Source organism: Penicillium soppii (genome assembly GCF_028829465.1).
Source record: "Penicillium soppii strain IBT 18220 chromosome Unknown utg000010l, whole genome shotgun sequence".
Taxonomy (NCBI): Eukaryota; Fungi; Ascomycota; class Eurotiomycetes; order Eurotiales; family Aspergillaceae; genus Penicillium; species Penicillium soppii.
In genome coordinates this window covers 2,756,297-2,775,372 of record NW_026643240.1, presented here as the reverse complement: position 1 = coordinate 2,775,372, position 19,076 = coordinate 2,756,297, and the positions used below count along the sequence as shown (strand labels likewise).

At 49.4% G+C, this 19,076-nt stretch overlaps 7 protein-coding genes across 7 annotated transcripts; 5 read left to right on the top strand and 2 right to left on the bottom strand.

Moving 5' to 3' along the window:
* Positions 1-1,057: 1,057 nt before the first annotated feature.
* On the top strand, positions 1,058-2,795 carry N7529_011705 (glycosyl hydrolase family 79 C-terminal domain-containing protein; the record flags this gene model as incomplete). The annotated part of the gene is made up of 3 exons (XM_057247231.1): positions 1,058-1,749; positions 1,815-1,924; positions 1,987-2,795. 3 exons carry the CDS (start codon positions 1,058-1,060, stop codon positions 2,793-2,795), a joined length of 1,611 nt encoding a protein of 536 aa, XP_057092580.1.
* Positions 2,796-3,140: 345 nt separating this feature from the next.
* On the bottom strand, positions 3,141-4,564 carry N7529_011704 (uncharacterized protein; the record flags this gene model as incomplete). Its single annotated transcript, XM_057247230.1, has 6 exons — positions 3,141-3,181; positions 3,248-3,839; positions 3,895-3,930; positions 3,995-4,139; positions 4,197-4,279; positions 4,337-4,564. The coding sequence occupies 6 exons, from the start codon at positions 4,562-4,564 to the stop codon at positions 3,141-3,143; spliced, it is 1,125 nt and encodes a 374-aa protein (XP_057092579.1).
* Positions 4,565-5,472: 908 nt separating this feature from the next.
* N7529_011703 (uncharacterized protein) lies at positions 5,473-7,401 on the bottom strand (the record flags this gene model as incomplete). The annotated part of the gene is made up of 4 exons (XM_057247229.1): positions 5,473-6,753; positions 6,996-7,242; positions 7,294-7,329; positions 7,379-7,401. 4 exons carry the CDS (start codon positions 7,399-7,401, stop codon positions 5,473-5,475), a joined length of 1,587 nt encoding a protein of 528 aa, XP_057092578.1.
* A 271-nt stretch (positions 7,402-7,672) lies between these two features.
* N7529_011702 (WD40 repeat domain-containing protein) lies at positions 7,673-8,956 on the top strand (the record flags this gene model as incomplete). Its single annotated transcript, XM_057247228.1, has 4 exons — positions 7,673-7,713; positions 7,766-7,931; positions 7,982-8,629; positions 8,699-8,956. The coding sequence occupies 4 exons, from the start codon at positions 7,673-7,675 to the stop codon at positions 8,954-8,956; spliced, it is 1,113 nt and encodes a 370-aa protein (XP_057092577.1).
* Positions 8,957-9,411: 455 nt separating this feature from the next.
* N7529_011701 (thioredoxin domain-containing protein) lies at positions 9,412-11,918 on the top strand (the record flags this gene model as incomplete). The annotated part of the gene is made up of 4 exons (XM_057247227.1): positions 9,412-9,507; positions 9,557-9,674; positions 9,725-11,230; positions 11,284-11,918. The coding sequence occupies 4 exons, from the start codon at positions 9,412-9,414 to the stop codon at positions 11,916-11,918; spliced, it is 2,355 nt and encodes a 784-aa protein (XP_057092576.1).
* Positions 11,919-13,692: 1,774 nt separating this feature from the next.
* N7529_011700 (CAP domain-containing protein) lies at positions 13,693-14,648 on the top strand (the record flags this gene model as incomplete). Its single annotated transcript, XM_057247226.1, has 2 exons — positions 13,693-14,240; positions 14,294-14,648. The coding sequence occupies 2 exons, from the start codon at positions 13,693-13,695 to the stop codon at positions 14,646-14,648; spliced, it is 903 nt and encodes a 300-aa protein (XP_057092575.1).
* Positions 14,649-16,262: 1,614 nt separating this feature from the next.
* N7529_011699 (choline/carnitine O-acyltransferase) lies at positions 16,263-18,920 on the top strand (the record flags this gene model as incomplete). The annotated part of the gene is made up of 5 exons (XM_057247225.1): positions 16,263-16,665; positions 16,716-16,745; positions 16,796-17,946; positions 18,009-18,741; positions 18,796-18,920. The coding sequence occupies 5 exons, from the start codon at positions 16,263-16,265 to the stop codon at positions 18,918-18,920; spliced, it is 2,442 nt and encodes an 813-aa protein (XP_057092574.1).
* Positions 18,921-19,076: the final 156 nt, after the last annotated feature.

Sequence of the window (19,076 nt, the reverse complement as noted above, 5' to 3'; positions counted from 1 at the left end):
ACCCCCTGTTCTTTGCGTTCAATGATTCGCAAGTAGCTCCCCACAGTGGAATAAGGCTACACATTCAAGGTAAAAGATTGTCAGATTTTCACAAAAATGAAAATTCATTTGCAGATCAGTATAATTTATCTCCACCGCAATTCTGAACTGTTGTGATAGCTGTGAGTTGGGGTTGTCGGTACTCCGTCTATTGATCCTAATAAAGATGCGAAATTGCTGGTCAAAACTTGGCATGAAGACAGCCCGATATTTGATAGAAGGTATTTCGAGATTCTTTAGGCTTCAGTCTGAATCCTTAATTGAAAAAGTCTTAAAAAAAAAGCTATGTGGAGGTCCTATCCCTGTCATTCACATCCCCGATCAGGAGACATCCATCGGCCCAGTCTGGTCGGTGCTCGGGCCAACTATACAGATCTTCAGCTATTTTTACCATATCAGAATGACCACTTTTCTTTTCAGAGCCATGTCAATCGTCTCCATTCATTATACCCCGTACCCGCAACTGCTGCTACAATCTTGTAGTCGCTGGCCTCACCGGCCGCTCTTCCTACCAACGTATGTTATAAGTATAACAATGTTAGCCCAACTCAAACTCGTTCTAGGCATCCGGACTTATCATTGTACCGAAGCCAAACCACTGGTTTAAGGCCTCGGATGATCAGCAAGTTCGCAGATCATGATGTACGCGCGGCGTAGCTTCTCAATATTTGTTCAAAAAGGAGAACTTAAACCTTGATGCCTTGCACCATTCTCTCCACAGCCTCTCTGTCGAGTCAAACATCATTAGCCTACTCCACATAATATATCCAGTAATGCGGAATCATGAAGACGACATGCCGAAAGACAATCTTATAGGCTCGTAGTACTTAATGTGGAAATACTACATGTGAAGATACCCCCATATATCCTTGTCGGTTTGGTGGATCAACTTTATGGCAATGGAAATTACCCAGGGGCTTCTAATTAGATAAAGAATATAAGTAAAAAGATATATATCCCACAATTTGACTTGAAAGGCTATCCAAGTCCCAGAATTCGATCATTATACCCCTTCAAAATGCTGTCTTCATTAGCAGCTGCCGCTCTTTTCACGGCCTTAGCACAGGCAGATAATACCCAATACACTCTTTCAATCCAACAAAGCGCTCCTTCAAATGCCACAGCTGTTCCGGCAGACTTCTTCAGCTTCAGCTGGGAAACCGCCTATTTCCCAAGTTTCGACAACGACTTCTCGGAAAACATCATAAACTCCGTATACGCTCGCATGAGCAAGCCTATCATTATCCGAATCGGTGGCACAAGCGGTGACCTTATCAAAGTCGACCTAGACCAAGAAGAGACAAGACGCTGCATCTCTGGACCCTCATGTCCGTATTCTAGTCAGGACACCTTTAGCGTGGGGAAGAGCTATTTTAACGGCTTCCGACGCTTCCAGAATGCCACTATGACTATCCAAGCTCCTTTGACCCCTGTTGAGCCTGACAGCAAAGACGAGGACTGGATTCCCAATTCGATGGAGTACGTTCGTCAAGCATATGACGCTCTTGGGAAAGAGCGAGTTAATGCTATTGCATTGGGAAATGAGCCTGATTATTATTCGTACGGCGTTGAGCAGTATGTTGAGCGTGCGTTGAAGATCGAGAATCGGACCATCGAAGAGTTAGGGTTAGAAGGCCCCGACAGAAGAATCTTTGAGCTTGGTGATATTGGTTGGACGGTGCTCAAGGAACGAGGAGACGACTTTGGCCTGTGAGTGAACTTTGCAATTGAACGTTTCTAGTAGAGTTATTTATGCTAATCATTATGATATCCAGGCACAAAGTTTTTACCAATGATCTCAACGCAAATGGATACGGCAAGTATGCTGCGCAGCATTACTACCAGACCGATGTGGGAGGTCCATACGACAACGACGCGCTGCAAGGTATCTAACATGAACTGAACAACCGTTGAATTATGTGAACTGACACGAGCCGTTACGTACAGATCGACTCATGAACCACCACGCCATCGCGGAACGCTTCCCCAAAATACAAAAAGGCATCGAATATGTCCACAGCGAAGATAGTAAGATTGAATTTGTCATATCGGAGCTCGGTGCCGCCCTGGGTGTTCCTCCTGTGAGCTTCGCGGGAGGCCTAGGTGCGGGTCTGTGGGCAGTCGACTTGCACCTTACAGCAATGTCGCGCGGTGTGAAACGGGTATCCAACAACATGTTCGAAGACGCACCGGACTCCTTCTGGGTGCCAAATAATGAGGGTCAATTCACGACCGGTCCCTCTGTACAGGGTATTTTCCCATCGGCGGCGTTCATCACCGACTTTGTGGGCAAGGGAGACTCGCTGGGTAAGATTGTCGAAGTAGAGGTGCCCGGGCAGCCGCAGCGGCTCAGTGCATTTGCTATGTACGATCTTGAGTCCGAAGAACTGGCGCGTGTGGCATTGGTGAACTTGAATGTATGGAATGATGACTCTAATCACCCTCGTGGTAATGCCTCTGTGACTTGCAATGTTGGGAATGGTGTCCAGTCTGTCACAGTGAAGAGACTGCATTCTGAAAAGGGATCTGCCGGTGTTGGGTTTGATCTCGGTGGCCCCGAGCATAATGTAACTTGGGCTGGGGAGCAGTGGTCCTTCAAGGTTGATGAGGGCAAGGGTCATTTCCCCACAGGCGATTCGGCGCAAGAGACTGTTACTGTCACAAATGGCCAAGTTACCGTGGCAGTGCCGGATAGCGAGGCAGTCATTGTCTATTTCAATGGCGGTTTGCTGGGCTTTTTGGAGGAAACATTCTAATCATAATATCGGAGGCTGTATTTCATTGCCGTCAAAACTTATAATAATCACACCTAATTACTTTTTTTCCAATTCATATAGTGATTTTTCTACATCTCTTCATTCTCATACAGTCGTTTCAACGATAGGACTTTTCTCGTAAATGACCACTTATAAAAGAACGTTCCGAATGTCCCTGAAGAAAATCGCTTGTCGTTATCAAGAGATGTTAAGGATCGCTATGATTCATACTCGCTTCCCGAATAGCCTTTCGAAGTCTTGAAAACGAGAACTTGATTGCATTCATTTCATTCCAATGTTACTAAATCCAGCTGCGACTGGCGGTTTTCATAACACATATAAAAGTTAAAGAATGGCAGTTGCGTTCGCATGCGATCCGACTCCCCCTAATCAAGTCAGTGTAATCCGGAAATTAAACTACATATTAAAGGTAGAACAGGGGAAATACATACCAGGCATATTAGCCGGGGCACTAGTCATAAAGAAAGACCACTTCCCTCTAGCACGGCATTTCTCTGCAAGTTTCTCCAAATCCCACATCTCACCAATAGGACACCCCCAAAGCGCGAGCAGGCTCTGATGCAAATGATCATGCTCAGGGACAGGCCATGACTCAAATGTCGGCGAATCGCCAGCAACAGCAGCAAAATAGCAATCATGCAACCAGTCACGGACAGCCGGCTCGCGTGATAGTCCCGCAAAACTCAAGTCCTCGTGAGACCGCGTCGCAGCCGCATATCGCTGCTCGGAGCTAAGCTCGTGATACCTCTCTACAAAGCCGGAGCGCACGAGCAGGATGTCTCCAACGCGAATATCGCCGCCCTCTGACTGTGGGCGTAGGTCTAAGCCCTGCGAGGCTGCGCATGCTTGCAGCTCCGACAAAGTAATGCTGTGACTTGTGTAGGGATCGTAGGCCTTATTGTTGGTTTTGGCATATTGATAGTAATCCAATAGAATTCCACGACCAGCAATTCCGTGGATTGCCCAATGGTGGATGCTGCAGCGGTGATTTGCGGCGTCACCTACGAAGTCAGTGCTTTTGGCCTGTTTGAGTTTGAGTTAGTGTGGGAAGATGGAGAGCAATGCACTGAAGACATACTCCGTTGTAGAAACACTTGCTGTCTATGTGGCCAAACTACTGCGACGTTAGAATTCAACCTGTGAGGGTGATTTGGTTTACAATATTCTGACTTGCTTACATGTCTGAACCCATCCCACTGTGTGCCACTTTGTGTGTTCATTGTGTATGTATCATCATACGCAACGTCCTCAACAAGCGTTTTGATGTTATGCTGGAACACCTCACGGTCGAAAGCTGGCTTCTCAGGCACCGTGAGAGGAAGACTGGATATAAAAGTGTGAGAAAATTATATATATAGCCCCACGGCATAGTGTACTCACTCTAGTCGTACCATTTCGCCAGTGTCAATTTCAGCGGCAGATGCCTTGACTCTCTGGGGCGTGAGGAGGTTCAACCTGCCCAACTATGTCAAGCGGATTAGTGACAACGAAACGCGAACATCCCATAAAAGAACACAAACTTCGTCATCTTTTCCCCAGACCCAAGCGGCGCCCTCCGGGGCACCAGATAGCTTTGGGAGATCTTTCCGGCAAGGAAACTTTGCGTTATTCGGATTCCAGGGTACCTGGTCGGCGGCTTGAGCGGTTGATATGGCGGTGGAGTTATTATTCAATTTCACAGGTTTACGAGTTGGACATTCGATATGCCCGGATATCGCAGAGAGCCTAGTGGAAGAGGGATTGGACATTATGGGCAAGCGTCGGATATGTATTGTGGGAATTAAGAGTTTGAACTCCAATTCTGTGGTAACACGGTATGACTAGAAAATAAAACTGCTCTTTGTGAATGAATGGACTTTTATATGATCCAATGGATCGAGGTGGAGTGAGAATGGCTACAACCTTTGTATATTTCGGCAACCGAGGATATTAGAAGCTTTGTGAATTATCCCGAGGTTAGATCTAAGGTTTTGTTGCGCGGGGATGATGATTTACTTACTAATCGATCATTATACCGTGGACATACTACTCTACAACTTTTAGGACTAGGGTAGAATGGCATATCAGGGGCCATATCGGGGGCCAGAGGAGTCCGAGGAGTCTTGGGAAATGCGGAGAGCTAGCAATACTTCTCCGCAGTTGGACCCACAGAATGACGTTGGTATGTGAGAGGGAAAATGATGACTTCGTAGGCCAAATAGCCTCGTTTTTTGCCTTTTTCATTTGGGTGATTGAGGAGTTTTTCACAGATGATATACACACACAAAAAGGGTACCTGCACCAAAAGGTGAGATTGACTCTGTTCGATCCTTATAAGGATGTGCAGACCGTGGTGCATCTGCCGCTTTCTGCGCAGTGGAAACACAAAAGGGAAATAGTCAAATAGCCACCAGATCCAGGAATTTCAGGAAACACGCTGCAGAAAGGGTATGCGTTTGACAAATACAAAGATAAACAATAATAAACACCACAATTGAGTCACAGAAAGTATCATATGGCCAACCCAATATGCCCCGGCCCCAGTTTCCCATTGCGCCGAAGAGACAAGAAAAGACTCAACTGTGATCGTTCGTTTCGGTCATAGGTTTTGCCACCCCAAATATTGAAAAAAGCACAAGGTTGCAATCATCGCTAGAATAATCAAAAATGGGCAAGTTCAGCCCTGTGATGGCACACCGGTAGACTCAGAAGCAGCTCGACCACCACGCATGCCTCCCCGGCCACGGCCGTAGCCACGACCATAGCCACCGCGACCACGGCCATAACCGCGGCCACGTCCACGTCCACGGTAGTTGGGACGGTAGCCATCGACGCTGCCTTGTCCAAAGGTCTCCATGTTGCGCTTCTCCTCCTCTCCGCGCCATTCGCGACCGCCGACACGAGCAGTGTTATCCTCACGATCACGAGCCTCGCTGGAGATGTTGTCAAAGAAAGAAGAGCCGCGGTTGTATCCCGGGTTAGAGGACCCGCCGGCATTGGACATTGACTCCAAGTTTGCCGCCTCCTCGGCCGCATGGGCTTGGGCCTCAGCCTCAGCAGCTGGAACTCCAGTGGCAATAGCTTCTTTCACCAGATCCTGTTTGTTGAACTTGGCATTTGCGGTTTCGAAATCGTAATCGGACTGGGGAACATCAATCTTCTTGTGTTGTTGCTGAGGGCGAGGTCCGCCGCGACCTCCGCGGGGATGTGAGTGACCGCCTCGGGGAGCACGGTTGTTGTCGTAAGGACGCATTTGGTGCATCTTTTGATTGAGCGCATCGATGGCACCATCGGATTGTCCGGGCTGAGGCAGCTTGGCCATAGCGGCAGCGACAGCAGCTGTGGCAGCCGCAGTGGCATCGGTAACTTGCTGGCTATTTCCTCGAGGGGCAGTAGAAATTTGGGGGACCGGGGCCGCCTGACGGGGGGCAGCGATCGGTATGGCGGGCATGACTCGGCCGCTCTTTGCTGGGGCAGCAGTCACAGGGGCAGTAGCTTCAGCCACGGACGGCTTGGATTGGACTGGGGGAGTGGGGGCTTTCTGAGCTGCAGGTGTTACATTGTCGCTGGTAGCCTTATCCCCGACCGGCAGTTCAGAGTTGAGTTGTGGTGCGGGGGTGGCACCAGGAGGTCCCGGGCGCTGGGATCCAGGCTGCTGGCCAGGGCCAATGGGCATGGGAGGTTGGAATTGGCCAGGACCAGGTGGGAATCCATGGCCAGGGGGAGGGTACCAACCAGGTGGAGCGCCGTATGGAGGGAAACCGGGACCAGGGGGGAACGGAGGAGGGGGTCCGAATTGTCCATAAGGTGGGTAGAAGCCCTGTTGGAATTGAGGCTGTTGGGGATAACCGGGAGGTGTTGGGCCAGCTCCCTGAGGTGGCTTGGGAGGTCCCTGAGGAAGGTTCTGAGGAGCTGGCGCCGAATCAGGTCCTTGACCGGGATTAGGTCGTGGCATGCCCTATTTCGAGCAAGTCAGTACATTGTTCTTTGTAAGACGGCAACCAAGCCCAGAGTGGAGGAATTGATCATCAGAAGGAAGGCAACGGAAATCTCTACACGGATTTGCGCATTCAGAACAGGTCTGTGAGTTTACATCCGAGAATTTTTCGTCATTTGATCGATTCCGAGAGACAATGGACTTGCTCGTGTGTAAACGCATGGGACGATGCGGTTATTGCTGGATGGGCTGTATTCACTTACTCCGAGGATGGCCGGGTCATCTGGTACCCGAGGGGCCTCATGCTGTGGGGGCTCTTTTTGCTCATCCGAAGCGATGCTAATATCCTTCACATCACTTCCTCGGAACACGATGTATTCGTAAACGCTGGTGGACGGAGGCACCTCATCTGCAGGATTTCCACGGCGCCCTTCGGAGCCGAATGACATGACATTCTCGAGGGCTATCGTCGAGGCTTCGGGGTTGATTTCGTGTAGAGTACCGACATAGCTGAAAGAATGTCAGCAGTAGATTACACAAAGAGAAATCGAACAAATTTACCGAATGTCGCTCTTGGAGATCAGGTTGAATCGTTGACTGCCAGGTGTTAACTTGAAGCCTTGGTTCTAACCAGGTTCAGACTGACCCTATGAGGTGGTTCATTTCCATGATGACGGGGGTGCGCGAGGTCGCGCGGGGGGAGACAGGGGAGATGAGAAGGTGGAGAAGAAAAGGACGGAGATGTATGCGGAGATGAGGGATAGTTGAGAGGAGAGGAGAGGAGAGGAAACGAAAAACCTGTGGTTTTGTGGTGGATTGCGGGCTACGGCGGACCTTAGGAGCTCGGATAGCAGTTTTGGCAGCATTTGGCGGGGGAGAAGTTGTCAAGGAAAAATGAGCTTCTTCATATTGACTGTATCAAATACATGTACAATTTAAGATGACGACGTCTTCGAACCGAGACCATTTCTTTCAGACATCGTGAGGCCAACAATTCATCTCCTGACTTCGTGGAAATACTAATTATCATTAGTGCATCTCTGGATGACCAGGAGCGCAAGGATGCTAAATCCCAAAATACCAATGGAAACCCCATCAAGCTGCAGGGGAAGATCCTGGCAGTCCACTCAGATCCATTAAACAATGGATCAATTTATGTTGCCCAAAGTAATGGCAGCGTGAGAAGGATCATGCTTGCCGTAAGTGCAACTTTGCCCTCTCACCTTGCTAGATTCTTATTCTTCTACAGACAGGGGAAACTGCCAAGGTATTCGCAGGCCCCATGGCCCCTGTCACGAGTCTCTGTGTGAGTCCTGATGGGAAAATCCTATTTGCTGGGTGCTGGGACAAGTTTATCTGGAGTTGGGACACTGCCACCGGAAAGCCGCGCCAGAAGTACGAAGGTCATAACGATTTTGTTCGATCAGTAACCAGTGCAAGGCTACGCGGAGATGATTTGCTCATCTCTGGAGGCGCCGACGCTCAAGTCCTGGTGTTCAACATTGCAACTGGACAGCGACTCGAGACTTTCAAGGGCCACGCTCGGGGAATTCAAGACCTTTCCGTTGATCCAGAGTCGGAGAATACACAGCCTATTGTGTTCAGTGCGGGAAGTGACCGCGAAATTCGCCAATTTGATGTGTTTGGCGGCGGTTGTAGCACTGACCCTCTCCTTCCACATGAGACAAGTGTTTACAAGCTCTTTTTCGACAACGATGGCGACCTCTGGACTGCCTCCGCTGACAAGACTGCCAAATGTCTAATTCGAGAAGATGGATGGAAAGCAAATCTGACTTTGGAGCATCCTGACTTCGTGAAAGATATTGTTATCTATGAACCCGGAGGATGGGCAGTGACGGCTTGTCGCGACGAAGAAGTTCGAGTCTGGAACCGATCCGTAAGACTTATCTCTTTCTCGACCTTCTTTCCCGACCTTCATGATGATTGTATGCTAATTTATACATAGACTGGTGCCTTGCACCATACCTTCTCTGGACATTTCGAAGAGGTCACTGGTCTTGTCCTCGTTGGTTCAACCGTTGTTAGCGTGGGAATCGACGCAACCATCCGTCAATGGTCCCTTCGACCTGACGAGCTTCAAAATGCAGTGGTTCTCGCACAGAAGCCTGCTGAAGACGAGAAAGAAGAGGAGAACCCCAATGCGGAATCAATGCTAACGGCAGAGGAGGAGGCAGAGTTGGCCGAGCTGATGGGAGATGATTAGATGATGTGATACCCATTCCAAAATTTGTGTTTTGATCATGTGCGCATAGCAGGAGTATTTACAGTGCATTGATACCATACAATTTCGAACGCAATAACCCTTTCTATGTACATGAACGTTGCATTTGCATAAGATATAATGGCACGTGACGTGACTTTCTATGACGCACATTGTCGATCCCCGAATCAACGGGCCGATCTCTCGACCTTCGCTCTCGACCCCGCCTATGGCGCTTGCACACTAGACACGCCTCAACACTCCATTCCCGCTCAAGCCATTTCAACTTGTTACAAATTTTATTTATACCCTATTAAGACTCGATCGCAAGTGGAATAGCTTGTGCTCGGATACTGTAGGTAGTCATTACCGAATCCCGCTAGCAACCCCTCACTCTGGGCCCGGACTGACTTCTTTAATCTCCGACCAGGAAAAGGCTCAATTAGTGACTGGTCGTAATGGCAGCTTCAGACAGCCCTGCACATCCGCGCCATGTTGTGCCCGAATCAGGGCCCAAGATGGTCAATCGGTTGCAGCAGAGCAGGTCCCCCTATGTCAGTGCTTGTCCTCCTCTGGTACTTGTTTCATGCTGACAGATCATAGGTCCGAGGACATATGAATAATCCAGTAGCATGGCAAGTATGGGATGCGGAGTCTATGGAGCTTGCAAAAAAGCATAATCGCTTAATCTTCCTGAGCGTCGGTTACTCCGCCTGTCACTGTAGGTAACCGCCCGCCAATTCTTGCCGCCGGTTTGCTAATATTATCTAGGGTGTCATGTCATGGAAAAAGAATCTTTCATGTCAGCTGAGGTGGCCGCGATTTTGAATGAATCGTTTGTTCCGATCAAGGTTGACCGCGAAGAGCGACCGGATATCGACGATATCTACATGAATTATGTGCAGGCCACCACGGGCTCCGGCGGGTGGCCATTGAATGTCTTTTTAACCCCAGACTTGGAACCCGTATTCGGTGGCACTTATTGGCAAGGCCCCAACTCAAACACATTCACTGGCCCTGAGACAATTGGATTTGTAGAGATTTTGGAGAAATTGAGAGATGTTTGGGACACCCAACAGCAACGATGCCTCGACAGCGCCAAAGAAATCACCAAGCAGCTAAAAGAGTTTGCCGAGGAAGGGACGCACTCACAGCAAGAAGAACAGGATAAAGATGAGGAAATGGACATTGAGCTCCTAGAAGAAGCTTATCAACATTTCGCATCTCGATACGACTCTATCAATGGCGGCTTTGGCCGCGCACCTAAGTTTCCCACGCCGTCCAATCTTAGTTTCCTGCTTCGGCTTGGTGCCTACCCGACCCAGGTTACCGATGTTGTAGGGAAAGATGAGTGTGAACAAGCGACTGCTATGGCCGTTACTACACTGGTGAACATGGCCCGCGGTGGACTTCGGGATCACATCGGCCACGGGTTTGCGAGATACAGCGTGACAATGGACTGGGGGCTTCCCCACTTCGAGAAGATGCTTTATGACCAGGCACAGCTCTTGGATGCATATGTGGATGCCTTCCGGTTGACCCATGACCCTGAGCTTTTGGGCGCTGTCTATGATCTGGCTGCCTACCTCACAACCGCACCAATCCAGTCTCCCACGGGAGGGTTCTTTTCATCAGAGGATGCAGACAGTTATCCTAGTTCAAATGACACAGAGAAGCGAGAAGGTGCATTCTACGTCTGGTCACTGAAGGAAATCACTCAAGTTCTCGGACCCCGAGACGCACCGGTTTGCGCCCAACATTGGGGTGTGCTCCCTGATGGCAATGTCCCACCTGAGTACGACCCGCACGATGAGTTTATGAATCAAAATGTGTTAGCCGTCAAAGCCACCCCGAGCAAGCTTGCCAAAGACTTTGGTCTCAGCGAAGAGGAAGTGGTCAGAATCATCAAGACTGGAAAGCAAAAGTTGCACGACTACCGCGAGCGAATGCGCGTGCGACCAGATCTCGACGACAAGATCATTGTGGCTTGGAACGGACTGGCAATTGGCGCACTTGCCAAGTGCAGTGTTTTGTTCGAGGAAATTGAGAGCTCCAAGGCCGTCCAGTGCCGCGAAGCCGCAGCACGGGCAATCAGCTTCATCAAGGATAACCTCTTTGACAAGGCTACAGGGCAATTATGGCGTATCTACCGAGACGGAAGCCGGGGAGACACACCGGGTTTCGCTGACGACTATGCATACTTGACTAGCGGTTTACTGGACATGTATGATGCCACCTTCGATGATAGCTATCTCCAATTTGCCGAGCGAATGCAAAGTAAGACACCCGCATATGCGTTGGATTGAATCCAGTGACTAATATTCTTTCAGAGTACCTTAATCAATACTTCCTAGCCCAGGCGGGCTCTACGGCTACCGGATATTACAGCACACCATCAGTGACAACACCTGGAATGCCCCCTCCTCTCCTCCGACTGAAGACTGGTACTGAGTCAGCAACACCGTCAGTCAACGGCATCATTGCTCGCAACCTACTGCGTCTGGCCGCTCTGCTGGAAGATGAAAATTACCGAACCTTGGCACGACAGACCTGCAACTCGTTCGCTGTGGAGATTATCCAACACCCTTTCCTATTCGTTGGAATGTTGGATGTGATCGTGGGTCTGCAGATTGGCACGCGCACTGTGATAGGTGTCTTTGCCACAGCCGAAGTTTCTTCATTGCCCAACTCAGGTTCCAGTCTCAGTCGCAATGCCGAGCCCGTATCTACACGCGACCTGATCCGCCGGCGAGTCCGGGCTCAGGCTGGTGTGGCAGTCTCCTCATCTGTAGTAGTGACATCTCTCGTCGATATCCGTCCCTCGCACCTTAAAGACTTTGTGGGCAACCAGTCTTTCTGGCTAAAATCCCGCAACCCGCTTTTCCAAGACCTCAAGGCTGGTGAACCGGCGAAAAATCAGCTAATGGTTTGCGAGGCTGGGCAATGCAACATCATCGACCTCTAAACGAGAGCCTGAGGCAACAGGCCTTGGCCCAATTTCTTTTTTTTTCTTTTTGTTCCATTTCTCTTTTGTTAGGGGTGGTTTTGTGGCGTTCTTGGACCGTTGGTCCTATTGAGTATTGGATTTCCCCCGTTATTTGAGATCGGATCTGACTTGCAGGCCCTGCATCTGGACCGTGTCAAACTTCTGACAATAATTTACACATGTAGAGATGAGATCATATCTGAAAACATGAAGTGTTTTGAGGCTTCCCCTTACTATAACCGCCCTGTCTCACCCCAGGCTCCCGCACCACGCTAGGCGCTAACGCCCCAGGGCCTTAGTGTCCCGAAATTTCCGGGTGGCCCGGGGTGTTTGATTGGCCTTGGCTCTGTCTGTACTCCGTACTTCAACGATAATCGCAATATTGGTTCCAATGCGTTTCATTGTCACTCCACTTGGTTGAATGACGATCGGGCGTTATTGAATGGTCCGAACTTTACTAGCTGAAAAACAGGGAATCGATTTCATCCATGATCACCCTAATTATTGTATTATGATATTTCGTAGACTCCGTAGACTGCATATAGTACTTGGATATTAGCGAAGTTTACAATAAAGGTTTTAATTAATATTTTCGATGAATACTAAAGTGGCTGAAACAGGGTCAGCCAATTTAATCTATCTCAGATTAGCCCGTACAGACTGCCGAATGGGCCTTGAAGCCAAGTTCTTTAGCGGGCGTTGTAGTGGGGATGATCATGTCTGTTTTGTAAGAGGGCAATTAAGATGATTGGATGTCAAGGAGTGAAATTTGAAACTTGTTCCTGGGCAAGGGGCTTGGCCTTCCCCTGGGTCTGTTTGGGCCGATCATATAGTCCACTCCACGATCGAGACTCTTTCTAACATTTGAACACTGGAGCTTTCATTCTTTTCAACAAAGTCCATGGTACTCTTAGTTATCTTAGTTCTTTTTGCAGGTTTTTTTTCTCCTTCTTTTTTCTCTCTCTCTCTCTTTCTTTGAAATTTGACACCTAGAACGCGCGGCTCAAATAGTGGCGCTAGTGGGCCAAACGGACACCTTACACATCATATCTTTAATCCTTAATATTGTCCTTAATATCTGTTCAAGGTTAAACGTTCCTTAACATCAAAAGCTGAAATTACCAAAGAGTCTGGCCCCGGAGAATATTTGATTAAGGTCCATAAAATATTGCCCAGCCTCAGATGGTTTCTAGGCCAATAATATGGGTTTCTTAGCGCGCGTTGGAATGTTGTATAGAATGTGCCACGCTTGGGTATGTACGACCTCAAATGTCGAGAGGTTGGAAAATTCCCCAGTATGAACCGGCACAAGAAAGCAAAAGCAATAAGTAGGGGAAAAGATCGTGCAATCGCGAGGTTCTCGATTTCAATCCTCAATAATTATAATTTATAAAATAACTACGGAGTACTACTTTTTCATCACACACGCCATACTTATTAAAACGAAAACTAATCTCCCCTTGACTTCCCACGGCCCCACTCTCCAAGTCTCCCCTTTCTACTATTATTTACTCTCCCCATCTCCCTCAATTCTCTTCCTTTTCCCACGCTACACACTCTTTTCCAGCCCTACCGCGTGCATCTTATCTTTCTCTCACTCCTTGAAGAAAGAAGGTGTTGGGCTCGTCATTCCTTTCATACAAGCGCCAATCCACTCATTCAATCAACAGTCGATCTGTTTGATCCAATCCCGACTCTCAATACTTCCTGGGGAAGTTTCTTTCATCGCAATATTTGATTTTTGATTCGCAAAATGCGTTCCACTCTGCTCTTCGCCGCCCTCGCGGTCGGCACCTGTGCCAAGGTCATTGAGAAAGAAGTTTACGTGACTGACTGGACTACTACCACTGTCACCGAAACTGTCACCCAATGGCCGACCACCACCGCCAACACTGCCAACCTGGTCAAGCAGGACACCGTTGTTGCTGAGCCTTCTTCTTCTTCTTCGTCCTTGACCTCGGCTTTGCCCACTGTCGATTTGAGCAAGAAGACTACCGCCGAGCCCGCCCCGGCTGCTACCGAGGATGCTGCCGCTGCCAATGCCGGAGGCGCAACCACCTGGTACTCGACCACCTACTGGTCCATCCCTGCTGAACCCGCTACCACTGAAACCCCGACTTCTCTGGCTACCTCGACTTCTGCCGCGGCCGCTGCCACCCCTACCAACGCCTACCAGGAGTCCATCCTGTACAACCACAATGTCCACCGCAGCAACCACTCTGCTAGCTCCGTTACCTGGTCTGAATCTCTCGAGTCCAGCGCCCGCACTCTTGCTGAGCGTTGTGTTTACAAGCACGACACGTGAGTATCCATTGCATGATCTTTATTTTGATACACAACTAATATACCCCTAGTTCCATTGCTGGCGGTGGCTACGGTCAGAACATTGGATACGGTGTCGGAGAGTCCACCATCGGAGAAATGATCACCAACCTGATGTACAACGATGAGATGATGTACTTCGCCGAGCTCTACGGCCAGGCCTCCCCCGACATGTCGAATTTCGACGCCTGGGGCCACTTCTCCCAGATTGTCTGGAAGGGCACCGAGCAAGTCGGTTGTGCTACTGTTGTTTGCCCTTCCCTTGGCAACGCCGGTGGCTCCAACGTGCCTTTCACCGTCTGCAATTACTCGCCTGCCGGTAACTATGACGGCGAATACGCCGACAACGTCCTGTCCCCCAAGGGCGCCAGCATCTACACTGCCTAAGCGCCCGGGACAATAAAGAGTCCTTGATTTGAGGAAGCTGCATCTGGAACCATTCTGTGGAGTGATCTAAATCCAGACCATTTTACCAGCCGCCTCCGACCTTGTTCTTCCTCCTAGCATGCCTCTTTCCCCCCCGGTTTTGTGCAACGTGTTCGTATGTTCAGTGTCTTTCTACCTTCTTCTTTAAGTTTTGCATGTCCTGCCTCGATCGGCAATCTCGTTCGGGTCTCTTGGGCGAGAGGACGAGTACTCTACCTCTGTTTGAGGCTGTGTCTCTGCCATTGGGGCCCATACTGTATGTATGCAAGCGTGCCTGGCCCTTTTTCTTTGGGAGGACCCAAGGCAATGCAGATACTATTTTTCAATTGTGAATATTTTTGACTCCTTGTCTCCCCGCGATCTTCAATATCGTGGTCCATTTGTGGATAACAAAATCGCCGGCGTCATTTTGTTTGCGAGCGTGATGTACTGCGTACGACCTAAGCGTGATCATGAAATTTTTCAACTCGACCCTGGAATCGTTGATTTCTTATTATTCTTTCTCATCGTAGCTTTTTATGATCGTAGCTCAACCTATTACGCTGTTTATGATCTCACGTGACCTTAAGCTTCCCCCGCATGACCGGTCCCAGTTTCCTTTCGCCCGAAACGTCATCGGGACACAAACGTTGCCGATATACTTCACACGCGGTCTCCGATTGTAGCCTTATTTGTTTACCTTGTGGCATTGAGCTCTCGGTAAATCCTTTCCTTCATCCGGAGTCAAGCTTTTGTCTTATAATCTACCCGACACCTTTCGCATTCAATCCCTGCTCCATTGCACAAGCCAAAAACAAGAATTTACAGTAACGTTCGGTAACGTGCAGCAGGGTTCGTCAAATTGAGATTAGGTGAGTTGCTACCCGGACCCATACCCCATTCCGTCCTATCATTCCTCTATGCCCCGTGGGGTGAATGAGGGGCAGACCACAAAAAGCCCTTCGTGTCTTCATGACTGAGATCAAGCTTACCTGGCATGTTAAAACCAAGTCACAAGCTCTCACTGGCCAAGGACAAGTTTAGACTGCAGACACATTGAGCGACTTCTTCGCGGGTCCTTTCTCTGGCTGAAATCATCTGACATCTGACAAACCCGCAGCCAAGCTCATCCGTTTCTCCGGCGCTATCATTCCGTTCTTCCTCTGCTAGTACCACCCGGACAATTCACCCGTATTCCGGGGTTGCGAATTGTTTGCGCTTGTGGTGTAAGCCTGTAAGTCCATTGCTCCATTGTTATCAATTCCCGTTTCCCCTTAGGCCCGAGCCGGGCTCCACCGTCGAGGGCTATACTTTCGATGCCCTTATTATTCTCCCGCCTCCTGTCTATTCTCATGAATTTGTTTTCTCGTCTCTGAATGATATATTCACTTGGCTTGTGTCTATAATATTCTTGAGATTTCATTTTTCCCGTGTTTTGTGTTTTGTCCACCTGCCCACTGCGCATGACATAGTCTCAATGCCATCCTACTGCCTCCAAGACTGCCACTACTTCTACCGCACTGCCCTGCGCCTCCTATCTATCCCTACCGTTCTCGCCAGTCGCTACGCCTGATTTGGACCGACAGATTATCTAACATGTCTTATTCCTCGATGGCAGTGCGATTTTTCACAGCGCCTAAATCACTTGGTGATGCTATGGACGAAAAAGGTAAACAGTCCAGCCCTGAGTCTCAAGGCCAGACGGTCATGAGGCCAAATGTGTCGACTAACCAGCCCTCATCAGAGGTTGCGGTTCCTCACACCCCCAAGACCCAGGGCTTGACTTTTGCAAACCAGGATTCGTTGCCTAAGTTGCCTATTCCTGATCTTGAAGATACTTGCCGCAGGCATTTGGATGCCCTTGAGGCTTTGCAGACCCCACGTGAACATGAAGATACCAAGGCTGCTGTTCGTGACTTTCTGAAGAATGATGGTCCTCTTCTGCAAGAACGGTTGAAGACTTATGCTGGCTCTAAAACGAGCTACATTGAGCAGTTTTGTACGTGCCTCGAGTTCAAATGAGCAAGGGGGGTAGCTAACTTCTACCAGGGTATGATTCTTATTTGAATTTTGATAATCGTGAGTACTTTCTCGTTCTGTTGCATCCCATTATAATCTGACTCGTGCAGCTGTTGTCTTGAACCTCAACCCCTTCTTCCTGTTGGAGGACGATCCGACTCCCGCAAGAAATCACCAAGTGACTCGAGCTGCGTCGCTGGCCATTTCGGCTTTGGCGTTTGTTCGAGCTGTGCGTCGGGAGGAGTTGCCTCCTGATACAGTGCGAGGAACACCCCTTTGCATGTACCAGTACTCACGGCTTTTCGGAACCGCCCGTCTGCCTACTGAGAATGGTTGTGTCATTAGCCAGGACCCTTCGGCCAAGCACATGGTGGTTATGTGCCGTGGTCAATTCTATTGGTTTGATGTCCTCGACGACAACAGTGATCTGATCATGAGTGAGAAAGATATCTCGCTTAATTTGCAGGTTATCATTGAAGATGCTGCGCAAACTCCGATTCACCATGCAGCCAAGGGGGCTCTAGGTGTCCTCAGTACGGAAAACCGGAAGGTCTGGTCTGGGCTGCGTGATATCATGACCAAGGACTTGAGGTCCAATAATGCAGAGTGCTTGAATATTGTCGATACGGCGCTGTACGTTTTGTGCTTGGATGATACAGAACCTTCCACTACAGCCGAACTCTGCGCAAACATGCTTTGTGGTACCAGTGAGGTTATCAAGGGGGTTCAAGTTGGAACCTGCACCAACCGCTGGTACGACAAACTGCAAATCATTGTCTGTAAAAACGGCAGCGCTGGTATCAACTTCGAGCACACCGGTGTCGATGGACACACAGTGCTCCGATTCGCCAGCGACGTGTATACCGACACCATTCTCCGCTTTGCAAAGACCATCAACGGCCAGGCCCCGAGCTTGTGGGCAACCAGCAGCCCTGACCCAGCCAAGCGTGACCCAAGCAGCTTTGGCAACGTCAGCACAACACCCCGTAAACTCGAATGGGACATGACGCCCGAGCTAAACATTGCCCTCCGCTTCGCCGAATCACATCTTTCGGACCTTCTCTACCAACACGAATTCCAAGTCCTTGACTTTGAAGGCTTCGGTAAGAATTTCATCACCTCAATGGGCTTCTCTCCAGATGCCTTCGTGCAAATGGCTTTCCAAGCCGCCTACTACGGTCTCTATGGTCGAGTCGAGAATACCTACGAACCAGCAATGACAAAAATGTTCCTCCACGGACGTACCGAGGCAGTGCGGACCGTAACGCGGGAATCCGTGGACTTCGTAACAGCATTCTGGGGGAAAACTCCGCCGAACAAAAGGTCGATGCTCTGCGTGCCGCAACTCAAAAGCACACCGCTGCCACCAAAGAATGCTCAAAGGGCCAGGGCCAAGACCGCCACCTTTATGCTCTCTACTGCCTTTGGCAACGCTCCTTTGATGAGGGTTTATTCCCTGACACTAGCTCCACGGGCGGCTACTCTAGCCCCGGCGAAACTACCTCCCAAACACAAAGCCACGGCCCTGAGTCACCAAAACTATCCTCCTCCCCCTCGGACGACGGTCTGTCATCACCAGGCAGCAGTCCACGCGCCTACCGCACAACAGCACCCACACCCGCGATCTTCGCCGACGCAGGTTGGGATAAAATCAACAACACGGTTCTTTCAACTTCAAACTGCGGGAATCCCTGTCTGCGCCACTTCGGCTTTGGTCCCACGTCCGCCGACGGCTTCGGTATCGGGTACATCATCAAAGACGACTCAATTTCTTTCTGCGCTTCTTCGAAGCACAGACAGACCGGTCGTCTAATGCATACCCTCGAATCGTACTTATTTGAAATCCGCAAATTGCTTCGTGCGACGAATCGCAAACCAAATAGCCCCCGCACTAGTCGCGCACGTGAGACAGAGGCTCTTTCAGAGAGCTTGCAATCCGAGTCGCATCGCCGTGGACGCATTGTTCGTGGAGGGGGAATGGGGGATGGACGTGGTGCTGATACGCCTACTTCTGCTGCGGAGAGTTCTTATATCGAGGATGACGGGATGGGAGGATGTAAGTTTTCTCTGATTTTTGTTCTCCGCATCAATTTTGCTAACATATCTCCAGATGGCTTTTTCGATGCCGGAATGCTTCTTCATGCCCTGAAAGGTCTCGGCGCAGACCGTGAATCGCGCGAGAAGCCTGTGAAAAGGAGATTTGTCGGGAAGAAACTTCATCTCAATGAGTATTGATGATGGGTTTAAATTGTAGGAGATTGATCTACGTTTTGGTCATTTACCAAGATATTTACGATGTCTATTACTTGGCTCAATTGCAAATTAGCAATGTTTACGTGAAGTCTACAACTTTCGCCTTATCCATCTGCATTCTCGAGGCAAATAATAGTA